The 12,917-nt window shown below is 45.1% G+C and overlaps 1 protein-coding gene across 1 annotated transcript; it reads right to left on the minus strand.

Moving 5' to 3' along the window:
* Positions 1 to 745: 745 nt before the first annotated feature.
* LOC135487854 (uncharacterized) lies at positions 746 to 1,702 on the minus strand. The gene has a single exon (XM_064771976.1). The coding sequence runs from the start codon at positions 1,700 to 1,702 to the stop codon at positions 746 to 748; it is 957 nt and encodes a 318-aa protein (XP_064628046.1).
* Positions 1,703 to 12,917: the final 11,215 nt, after the last annotated feature.

Raw genomic sequence — 12,917 nt, forward strand, 5'->3', positions numbered from 1 at the left:
TCGATTTCTGGCATGGTAGACATCTCGCAACTGTCCTCTTCGCAACGCTTCGTCCGCCTATAATCCAAAACAGCTTCCTAGTCTCGGCCAATGTTTGTTCGCGTCCAGCATGCGCCATCTTCTTGTGACAGTGCCATACAATGATCTTCGTGAGGTGACTCCTTTTCGGCAAGATGATGGGATGCTTTCCTCAAAGGACAATGATGGTGCATGTGCGAGACGCCCGCCTACGCGTAATACTCCTTTGAACAGCATTGGTCTAAGAGATGCAGTCTTGCTTGAACGGTTGACTTCCTTTCCCTTCTCAAGATCAGCAAGCTCCTCAGCAAAGTGTTTTGCCTGGACTATCTTGGCGATCCTTTCTGCGGCTTCATCCAACTCCTCAAGGGTAAGTTTACCAACCTTCATCGGCTGATTGGTAGTTTTAGCTGCAACCCACTGGTAGAAACGGACTAACCATGCTACGTTTCCTTGCAGCTTAGGCCAAACACTGCGATAAGCGATGACTTTCTCTATACCATGCAGCGAATTAATGGTTGTCTTTTCAGGCTGCACTTCAACAGCATGCACATCCATCTTCTTTGGTTGCACCAAGTCAGTTCGCACCTTGCTCTTCTTGGGTCCTACCAATGAACCATGCCCAGCTCCGATTCGTTCTCCTCGCACTTCTAGATCAGCATCTGCTAACTCACCTTCTATCTGGCCAATCTTTCTCGGGCTCCCACAAGAAACTGGGGCCCTCCCACTAACGCTGCTGCTTTGCCAGCTTATCTGGGCTAAGTCCTCGCGATGCTTCATCCGCTGGGTTCATCACACCAGGGCAGTGCCGCCATTGCCCTGGGTCTGTGGCCTCACGTATTTCCGTAACCCGATTGGCGACATACGTGTGGAAACGTTTGGTGTCATTCTTGATGTATTGAAGTGCAGTCTGTGAATCACTCCAAAAGAAAACTCTGCTGACATGGCAGTCTATCTCATCTTTGACTGTCAGGTACATCTTCACGGATGGTGTAGCTGCTTTCAGTTCTAAACGTGGGATCGTGTTTGGCTTGATTGGGGCACATCGGGATCGAGCACACAGGAACGCACATCGAACACTGCCATCTGTAAACTGGAACCTGAGGTAAGCACACACACCATAACCATCTTCAGACGCATCTGCAAAGTTGTGAAGGGTGATCTCCTTGACTTCATCTTCAACACCAGCCGTGTAGCATCTAAGAACCTCGATCCCCGACAATGCACCTAACTCGGCCTTCCACTGCTCCCAACTTGTCAGCACCTCTTCGGGTAGTGGGTCATCCCAGCCAATCTGCATTTTCCATAAGACCTGCATGATCCTTTTGGCCTCCAGGACCACAGGGCAGACAAATCCAATAGGATCGTAGAGCGAACTTATCGTGGAAAGGATTCCTCGTTTTGTTGCTGGTCTTTCAGGTTTCAGTACTCGAAATCTAAAGACGTCCTTCTCAATGTCCCAAAGGACGCCCAGCGCTCTTTCAACTGGTAAATCATCAAGATCGAGATCTAGAGTGGGATGCTTCCTCTCTGTTTCTGAGACAGCTGCCAATACCTCTCTCTTGTTGCTCAACCAACCAGTTATTCTAAATCCTCCTCGGCTCGTTAGCTGTGTCACTGCTGTTATCATGCTGATGGCCTTTTGGACTGAATCCAGAGACTCTAGCAAATCATCTACGTACATATTGGACTTTACCGCTTGTACCGCTGCTGGACTAAAATCCTCTTCGTTGTCATCTGCCGTACGTTGGAGAGCATAGAGACAAGAACTTGGTTAATCCCTGGCACCGAAAATGTGCCGAACCATCATGTGCTGGACTGGCTCCTTTGTCAGGTCTCCTCCTTCCCACCAAAGATATCTTTAGTGCATCAGCATCTCCTTCTGGTACCGCCACCTGAAGAAACATCCCTTCGATATCTCCAACAATCGCCACCTTTCCACTTCGAAATCTGAGCAGCACTCCTAACAGATTATTGGCTAAGTCAGGGCCTTGTGCTAGTTGACCATTCAACGATACTCCACTGTAGACGGCTGCTGCATCAAATACGACTCGTACCTTTGATGGCTTCTGTGGATGTGTTACTGCGTGGTGGGGTAGAAACCAGGTTTTATTCTCATGACTTTTCCCAGCTTCTTCTTCTGTTAGGCGTCGGGCATATCCTTTATCGACAAGTTTCTCCATAAACGCAGTGTACTTCTTGTGGAACTCGGCATCCTTCAAAAGTTTCTTCTTCAATGACTGCACTCTCGATTCCGCCATAGCCTTGTTGTTCGGCATCCAAACGTTTTCTTTCTTCCAAAGCATAGGTACCACATATCTTCCTTCAACCAAACGTGTCTCCTTATCCATCTTTTCTAAACATCGCTTGTCCTCAACTGACATGCCTTTCTTGACTCCCAAGTTCGCAGATTCTTCAATGGACAGGAACTGTGCCATCTGACTATCCAAATTAGTATCACCATATCACAGAAAGTTGACATTGGTTTCCCGTGTCTTTGTGTCGGTGACGTTATCGAGCGGCCCCATGATAGACCAACCCAAGATTGTCCGTACCCCATATGGTTGTCCTGGCCTTCCCATTCGGATTTCCTCGTGAATCTGGACCTCTGGGACGTTGGCGCCAATCAGAACGGTTACTTCATCCAGCTGAACTTCTGGCACAGTTATGTCAGCAAGGTGAGGCCAGGTTTTCAAGTCCTTGGGCCTAGCAGCTGAGATGTTGAGGTTCTCGACCACTTTGATGTCTCTGATTTGAATCTGGCGTCTTTCTCCAACTACTGGTTCGACACTGATGCTTGTCTTTGCTACTTTAACTGTGGACTCTCCTGCCATGGTGCAGATGGCCAACGCTTCCCAGCCATTGACCGGAATGTTCAACTGTTCAACCAACTTCTTCGCCACAAACGATTCTTCACTGCCAGTGTCGAGTAGCGCGTAAGTGTCAACAAAATTCTTTCCATTCCGAACCTTGACAGGCAGCGCCTGCAAAGCAACACCAGTCCGCTGGACAATTTTCACACCACTTGACAGAGAAGTGGTACCAGTGTATGCCGACTGCTTTTCACTGGTAGCCTTTGTCTTCGCCTGGCTGTGACTCTTAGAACTAGTTTCCTCCTTGGTTCTTGTCCCCTCCTTGTCTCTGTGGAGAAGCTGATGGTGTTTACCTCCACACTTGCATCCCGATGCTGAGTTACATTCCGTCGTAAAGTGCCCTCCTTTGAGGCAATTAAAACAGCGGCCTTTGCTTCTTACGATAGTCATCCTTTGTCTAGAAGACATTGACTTAAACTCACTGCAGTCGAAAAGATGATGGGATTCCGTGGTGCAAACTGGACACTTTTCCTCCCCGACTTCGGTGAATCAATAACTTGCGTGGACAGAGTTGTTGTAGAGGCATTACTTGACTTGTAACGCCCCCAACCGCTTGACGAAGATGCCTTGGCTCCTTGGGTTTTGACATCCTTGTTGCCTTGGTTCTTCATTTCTTGGCTGGTCTTCTGGGCCTCTCCAATGTTTCCGAAAATGGGATCATTCGCAGCTTCTGCAGCATTCTCGATAAACTTTATGATGTCTGCTAGTTTGGGTTCACGTCCTGTGGTTCGGATATACTGTGCTTTATCTCCCCACTTGACTTGCAATCGAAAGGGTAGCTTACTAACCATCTTGCCAAGGTTAGTCATGTTCATTTCATTCAGGGCGTCCAACGAATGTAAAGTCTCATACAGCGTCCTGGCCTTGTCAGAAAATTCAACCAAACCTTGCTTGTTACCAGTCCCGATGGTTGATGCTTCAGTGAGACCCTCAACACATGCCTTGGCAATAACATGTGACTGACCAAAACGTTGCTTCAAAACCGTCAATGCCTTGGCAAGACCTCCAGGGACACCCTCATAACCTGCAACAGCCTTTTTGGCCTTGCCATCCAGGAACTGTAGGAGTCTAGACATCTTCTGTGCTTCAGAAAGCGGCTGCCTCTCCACCATCTCCGTGAATCGGGAAACAAAGCGGTAATACTCGCAGGGGTCCCCTGAGAACTTTATCACATCCAATGGTGGCAAAGTAGACTTCAGTGCAATCTTGTCCATACTACTGGCAAGTTTGGTAAAAGCATCATCCACTTGACCGACACCATTACCCGGTGTACAGGGAGAAGCTACAGGTGATCGGAAGTGTTCAGCTGTAGTTGGGCGATTTCCGGGATCAGGTCTGCCTAGTTCTTGTCCTGGTTGTGACAATACTGGTCCAGGTTGTGACCATCTCCATCCTGGTTGTGACGGTCCTGGTCCTGGTTGTGACCATCCCCATCCTAGTTGTGACCATCCTGGTTGTGACGGTCCTGGGTTAGACATACCACCTTCGGTAGGCCTACCATGTGTCTCTTTACCCATGGGTGTCATACCCGTCGGGGACGTAGTCTCTTCATGCTGCACAGCGTGTACCAGCTCTGTCCCAACGACAGGGCGCATGTCCTTCACACCATTTTTAGACAACATGCTCACAGGTTGCATCAGCGTGCGCAACCTCTCTTCCAAGCTAATCTTGGTCTGGACATCTTCATCTGGGGAACCATTTTTACCCTGCACCCCCTTTGAGGTATCCGACCTCAAAGCATCCGCAGATGGGCTGGTTTCCTCCCGCCTTGGGTTTTCTTCTTCGTCACACTGCATATCAGCATGGCCCAGTGGGCGTTTCCCACTATCTTCTAACCAATTATCAACTTGGTCATGCTTTGACTTAGTTTCATCAAACTCAGGAAGCAACCCCTCGTGGGCAATCCCTGTTTCTTCGAAAAACCGCGTCTTCGTAAGAGTCAGCTCAGCGTCATTCTCAGCCTCAGCAATTGCACTCTCCAACTGGTGCTGCAGCTTAAACTGTTCCAACTTAAACAGCCTCTCTGCAGCCTTTACCTTCTGTTCAAGTCTACACTTAGCCAACCTACGTTCCAATTCGGCTATCTCACGTCGACTTTCCGAATTCCCTGACCTACCAGACCGCAAACTGACGTCATCTCTACCAGGACCATGTCCTGAGACGTTTGCACCGCAATCACCAGCAAGATCCAACAAACCAGCTGCAGCCTGTAATCGCTTCGTCGATTCTTTAGCCATTGAGCCACCTGTTACTGACCAACCGTACTTGAACAGCCTAATTTACAACAACGTAAATTTTAACGATGACGATCCTTATCGTCAGAAGTTCATCCTGGGTGGGCTAGAAATTATACGTTTTTCGACAACTCGACTTTATTAACAAACATTTAACATTTGAAACACTGGTACAAAGATTACACACGTTGATTACGGAACTTGAAATGGTACGGATCGGAGACGGAGCCTTGACCTTACGTCTTTTCACAGCACTTCGCGTCCTCTTCACTTCACAGTTGCATTTACGTGTTGTACACAAGTCGTTTTTGCCAGTTTCAGTGTTCATAAGCACAGCGAGTCTGCGAGCTGTTAAAATTTACGTAGATTCCTCTAGCCCTTGATATCAACCAATTTCTACGGAAAACACGAAGTTTTCTTCTTAAAATCGAGCGTTGTTACTGTCGCTTACCTAATTCCGTCTCCGCCGTAATACTAGTCTTGTCTTCGCGGCAACTGGCCACGACAAACGGTTGGATTTAGACCCCATAAATGTATTACCAACAGATAGAAACATGGTTCCGCTGAGTGAGATAAGCATGTTTTTATTTGTTCTTAAGTGGCAGTGTGGTTGGAAATGACTTTTTTATGTATTTTGCCTTGATTTGCCTTGATTTCCATAGAAACCAATTTAAAATGTCATTTCCTATAACATATCAAAAGGAGGCTTCTTAAAACATGCTTATCTCACTCAAACACACCATGTTTCTATCTGTTGGTAATACATTTATAGGGTCTAATTTACGTGTACATTGAAGCTTGTGCTCCTGTACAGAGCTCCCATTCGTGGTCCAATGCGAAGCCATTAACAAAAATTCTAACCCCTCTATCTCCTACACCATAAACGGCTTATTATAAAACGCGAGATGCGGAATGCGAAGTCGGGAGATGCCAACCTCGGTGGAGTACCATGCGCCACAGGATGTATTGCAAATATGGAACCTGAAAAGGCGAAAGTTCATGAGACCGAGGCTGTAGTAGGGAGCTATCCTTGTTTTGATTGGCCAATTGAAATAGACTCCGCTGTGCGATGTGTGAAATTTAACCTAATTTATAGCCTAGTTTCGGTGGTCAAACTATCCCGCGCTATTTTTAGGGGTGACCAGACGTTCACCAGGTGCATGCCCTGTGTTATCGGTCAATCATGTGTATGGTGACTTGTGCCACCAGGCGTAACGTGAAAATAGTATTGATAGGGTAGTTGTAAAACAAGAAACACAGAAACGAAACAGAAACACAGAAACACAGAAACGAAACGCAGAAACCAGTCTTGTGGCGAATTCTGGTCTGCAAACTCCATCTTGTTGCCATGGTTGTGGCCGCGAACGCGGGTGTAACTAAAACTGGTATTCAGTCGGAATGGAAGGAGGAATGCTCATTTCCCAATACCCCTTTTAGCCTCATCAACGTGTGCGCAGATTGGCAGCATCCGGCCTGATCGTGCCAATACACTACATGTATGTACTACACGGCGTAAATAGAAAATAGTCCTTCGAATAGCGAGTCCTGTTCTTTTGTACATTCCATGGCCTGTGCACGACACTAGGCTGAACTTCCCTACTGCAACCTCATTAACATAAACAGATATTTAAAGGGACTATTTAAAGGCAGCAGCTGGGCAGGCAAGATTGAGTTACTCCAAGTCCAAGTCTAGTGCCCCCCCCCCCCCCACTTTACTCTATTCTAGTCACCAAAATTGGTCTCTCACGTCTCACATAACGTCGAAATGATTCACCCATGTACTGGTACCGTACCTTGCATTTAGTGCTGCATCAGACGGGATTTGTAGGATGATCCTGGTACTTCATGTAAATTGAACACTACAAGGCAAGATGTTGCACTGCACCTTCATTTAAAATAACATGCTGTAGGAATCGAATCGAACCTACCAAAGTACTACACCACCACCTCAAAAGACTTCACCCATATCGTGCCCCCCCCCCCCCCCAAGTTGCTCCATGTATCCCCTCAACAACTCTATTGCATTCCGGCTGGCCGCAACCCACCAACCTCAGATTTTACTTTTAAACGACAATAACAACGGATTGGGCAAGGAAAGTATCGGCGTGCCGCTTGATTCCAACTTTTATGAAAACCCGTTTGATTTTCGTTTCTGCGTTTCGTTTCTGCGTTTCTGTGTTTCTGTTTCGTTTCTGTGTTTCTTGTTTTACAACTACCCGTATTGATACATGCAGCATCCTGAACCTCGTGGTATTATACTCACATTATGTCTTGATAAGTTGTAACAACCTTCGTGGTCAAGATGAACATGCAGTTGCATGTAACCTTTGTATTGTCTGAATGGAGAAGTTGACAGCAGCATCAGAAATGGTGATGGTCATAGTCCAGGAAGTAGAAAATCTTGTGGAAGAAAATAATGATTGCTCATCTCGCGGTTTATTATAATAATAACAATAATAATAATAGTTTAAACCTCCTAAAAAGAGAACATCAAAATGAAAATACAATGGTTATAAAATGTACAGACGGTAAAATGACAGAGATTAAAAGGCCCGAACCAAGAGCTTAACCAACCGGCGCTCATCAGAATAGCACTGATTCCGCGACGTTACTATTTATAGCTCACAAGGTCATTTGAATAAGATATAGATGACGTTTTAGTCACGTGACAGTCGGACATCGACACTTATTTCTACGCATTTGAGCTTATTTCAAAGTCAATTATCTTTGACCCTGCATTGTTTTTAGCATGAATGATACCATAGAGTCAGAGAGAGAAATATTCAGAACGATTATGTAGTATTTCCAACACTCGGACATGTGCCAGATTGAATCTAACTGCCCTAGTAGAAAGCCTGAATCCATTACGAAACCGCATGTTTGTCCGACATTGCCTGTAATTCAGCGATGGGGAAATAGAGGGCAGCAGCTGCAATGACGTCATCTTCGCGGAATCCATATAATAATACTGGAAGGGGGACGAATAAAGTCACACTTAGAGGCGTTGGATTGCCTTGAAATTTTGCATGAATTGTGGTGACACCTTACCCTGATGCAACGTCTTGGTTTTGTTCAAAAATTTACTTCAGTGGAGCAGTAATGAGGGATTTTTAATCGGACACTGTCAATTCTCCTTACCACTTATTGCTGTTAAATTATGCAGGGGCTTAATCAATTATCTGCACTCCCTCTGGGGTGAATAACATTACCTTTTGAACAGCTGGCTGTGGGGGATGATTGGAACAGCCGGTATACCTGCTGACCTGCTGAACCCAGGTTAATGTTATTCTCAATCCACGATTTCGCGGGAAATGAAATTGTAAACAAACGCATGTGTGCAGTTCAAATGTAAACAAAAATGTATTTTTGGTACTTTGGTTGCTGGACTTGGGTTTTCCCGCAGTTAGGAGCTGGGGTCAAATTGATGGTCTATTGTTTATGGGTGCTGTTTTAGTCAGAGCTAGCCCTTGATTATGAAGGAATTTTCAAATGAAGGTTACCATGGTCTGTTTATGTGCTCACCACAGCTTTCAATACTTGATGTATCTGAAGAGGCACGCTGAACCTGACATGGCCTTATCAAGGAGCTGCTCACGATGCTGAACTTCTAGCTTGCCTGTCGACGAAGTGCCTTGCCCGAGACATTTGGAAGCCGACATGTGAAGGCCTATCTGAGTTCTCCTTCTTCTCCGTATAAAAAGGGGCATATTGCTGACGAAGGAACGAGGCATATTGACATTGCCTCATTATCTCTGTCGGACCAATTGATACACTTTTTATGCACACATACAGCACGCCACAGCTAGGTCCGAGTTTGTGGACAAATGGTTGGTTTAATTTGCCTCTTCAATATTGCTCCTTTGATATTGCATTAGATTTTTATTGCAATTCAATCTATTCAAGATATAGCCCATTTGAACCTGCCTGCGCCACGGGTATAATGCTAGTGCTATTATAATAAGCCACCACAAATGTATCAAATAAGGTTATAGTTTCCATATGATAGATGGCGATACCTTAGATTGAGGATGCCGTTATAGTTTCCTAAGGATAGGGCGCGACATACCAGAATAAAGATGCTGTAGTTTCATTGTGATAGATGGCGACATTTTAGATTGAGAATGCTGTTATAATTTCCTAATGATAGGTTGCGACAATAGACTGAGGATGTAGTTATAGTTTCAAGTTGGTGCTGAACAGATGAAGAAGTCGGGAGTGGGCATCATTCCAGTGCATCTTTGTGTTGAGGGACCATCTCAAAGTTCCTGATTGATACCTCAAAAAGCCAAAGATATTTAGGCTGTTCTCTCCCCCACCCCCCATTTTTTTTTAAATGAAGCATGTTTTCTAAAGTAGCTGTACACCTATCCCCCCTCCCCTTCCCCCCACCAACGCTCACCCAGCCACCCACCCATCCCGTCTCGGTTAACTCTGAGATATTGACCATGAGCATTTTGACATTTTGATCAGGTTTATCGGGCGCCCCTTCTTCCATTGAATCCTTGGTCCGCCGGTTTTGTCACCAATAACTTTTGAGATTGTCATTTCTCAGATTCTATTGTGCTGCAGTTCTGTGAGGTCGGTGTACAGGCGAATATTATATCATCGTTAGACAGGATGACGGTGAGCGTCTGATTAGTTTGATTGATAGGTGTTGGTTGGTAAAATAAACTACATGCACATCATACGCATTGGCCACTTGGTTTTGCTGTGAAACGACAGAGGTCGTTCAGGTTCCCAACTCGGTTGTATTGGATGTTGAAGTATTTTTAGAAGTCAGCGATTTTGGTGATATAGCCGCCTTAATTCGTCTTTCGGGGACATATGTTTACACACGAGTCCCGTTTAAGAATAAAGTGTCCTATTCCCCTGAGAATTAGTACCGGTATTGTTGTTCAATGATTGTTGATGGGTCTTCGACTTGAGAAACTAATAATGCCTCAGATCCCGAATGTACGATTGGAACATACATCGTATTGCAATGTCACTCGGCAAAGGGTTTTCAGGCTTGACAATTGTGAAAATGTTGGGCAGATCCGTTTGATTTTACCTGAGGCGGGTCTCCCAGCCGTCAGTTAGGTTTTGGCCGATAATTTGGGGTATTCAAGACCCAATGCATCCATGGTGATGAGGTCGAAGAGAAACAGCAGAAAATACAGCAGGGTAAGATGACAAAAAGGTTTCTTGACGGCACCAAGAGAACCGCGATTCTCCTCTTGACATAAAAGTATTCAGAAACGGGTCTTTATCCCCCCCCGCCCCTCCCCATTCAAATAGATCTGTGAAATGCACAAAACTATAACTTCATGTTCCTTAGCAATAGGCCTTGCTGTGTCAGTGAACACATTGACCATTGTTGCAACGGAAAGACATCGCAAATTCTTATAAGATGCCGTGTGTGGTTTGTTGTTTCCATTTGTCCCAAATTGGTATTTTGAGGACAAAGTCAAAACGATAATGCAGGGCATGGGATAAGTTCACGTCGTGTATAAGGGTCCCGGCCACACACTGGCGCACAGTGTTTACACCCCCAGTGTTGTATGGTACAGGCTAATGACGTTTAAATGAGTTAATGACATATTAAGAGCTATTGGTGATAATGGATGCGACCTCCGAATTTGCATTCATTATTTGGTTGGAGTTTCCCTGTGCGGTGGATGTATAGTCGGTCTATGCAGTAAATGTACTGTAGGGTTGTGGTGCCATTCCATAACCAAGTTCGCAAACCAGAGCCTGCGGCTTACAACACGGCTGGATTGGGTGTAATGTCGATAAGCGTAAAGAAACATGGATTCGAGCCCCACGCCATAGTATGAATGCCACTGACATGAAGTCAAAACACGGAAGACAGCGATCTGGTACTGCCATTAGCATTGGCAGTCCTAACATGAAAGACGACATTCAGAATGACTGCTGCTGCGGTAGTCGAGGATACATTCTAGTTTCTCCATTAGCAGTCATAGCACGAAATACAACATACTGATTCAATCATTAGTAGTCACAAGATGGTAGACTACGTTATGGCGGTTCCATCATTGACAGTCGTTGCACGAAGGAGGACTGCATTCTGGGTCACAAACCGAAGACTACATTCTAGGTCCACCATAGGCAGTCAAAGACTATATTCTGGTTCGACCATTGGCAGTCACAACAAGATACTACAGTCACAACAAGATAGACTGCTGGTTCCGGCTATCAAAACATAAAAACTACATGCTGGTTCCACCATTCGCCGTCAAAACACGAAAGATACATTTTAGTTCTACCATTGGTAGTCACGACTACATACAGAAACGACTACATTTTTGAATCGAATCCATCATTAGCAGTCACAACACGAAATACTGCATTAGCATGCACAACACAGTTAAGGGGAGCCCTATCGCCAGTATCGTTAGAACATGAAACAATGTCATCCCCCTGGTGTTACTAACTCTGTGTTCTCAAGAGCCGGAGACAATCGGGAGAAAAAATAACGGATCTCAAATTAAATGCTTTGCCCGCGAAACTTGACTGTTCATTTAATTTCCTGTATTGGTATCTGTTGTGATCAGCCATTTGATATGTTAGCCTGTGCCACTGCAGGAGGTCCCGGGGAGAGGACAATGATATCCCTTGTGAGATACGATCAGTGTCTCGGTGTCCCCAATACACCGCGCCATCGCGGGTCCAAGACACGCTAAGCGCATCGAAATAATTGAATCCACGGCGGGGACAATACAGCGCGGAGTGACAGGCCGGGTCGGTAGCGGCCCATCTGTCAGTCACAATTGTCATCAGCGGAATATAATAAAAGTTAAGTGGTGTCTTTCGATAGTGACACTAGTGATTTCCTAGCGGGGCATGTTTGACTATCAGGGTATGGAAGATGCATCCCAAGGAGACCTGAAGATGGTTTCGGCAGCTGGGGATCTGTCCCTTGCGTCTGGAAGACCCGTCTCATGATAGTGAAAGGGATTGTCTTGTTCGCGCCATCCATCAAAATATTCCAGCGCCTGTCAAGCATTAAATGAAATACTGATCTTGGTCCATATACCGTAAGGCATAATTTCAATGTGCCAAATTATGATAGAATTTCATTTTAAATGTTGAGGAGCCAATCAATACTTTTTATTACACTGGTTAATATGTAATATAAATCAAAAATTGTGTGGTGGTTAGAGAAACGCCAAGATGTTGTCGGTTCGAATCTTTTCATCTTCACACGGTATGGCCAGGTATAATAGTGTTTAGAGGCTGTGTGTGCTAAGCTGAGAATCTTTGCGGACCGAATTATTCCATGAAGCATGTCATGATGACCATTGGAAATAACCATATCATTTAGAAAGACTCGGACATCATCCGTTCAGTTTTGGTGATTAATGAGGTACATAATTCGTATTTTACCAAAGGTGGTAGAAAGCGTGTCAAACAAGAAGAAGAGCAGTGTTAGCCCGTATGTCTTTCCAATTAAGAGAAAATGCTATTAGAGAAACACGACTTCAATGATTGTCATGACTGTGTCAAGTAGGCTTTATGGGAAAGAACAATGTTTTTCTCACAGCCCCTAAATGACTAAGGTGTCCAAATCCTTAGGTTTCCACACCACTTGTCTGTTAAAGCTGCGTGGAGTGGGAGCCCAATGACTCTTACCTCACTCGTATACCATTTAATAGCAGGCTAGAAGTTTTCAACTCAATTATTTAGAGCTGTCTCAACTTTCAATAGCAATGTAAAAGAATGCGTCGACCGGGAGCCTGGTCCAAAATGAACAAGAGCCTTTCAAATGTGCTCTATCATTTTTCTAATAAAA

Source organism: Lineus longissimus, chromosome 5, assembly GCF_910592395.1.
Source record: "Lineus longissimus chromosome 5, tnLinLong1.2, whole genome shotgun sequence".
In the NCBI taxonomy this organism is placed as follows: domain Eukaryota; kingdom Metazoa; phylum Nemertea; class Pilidiophora; order Heteronemertea; family Lineidae; genus Lineus; species Lineus longissimus.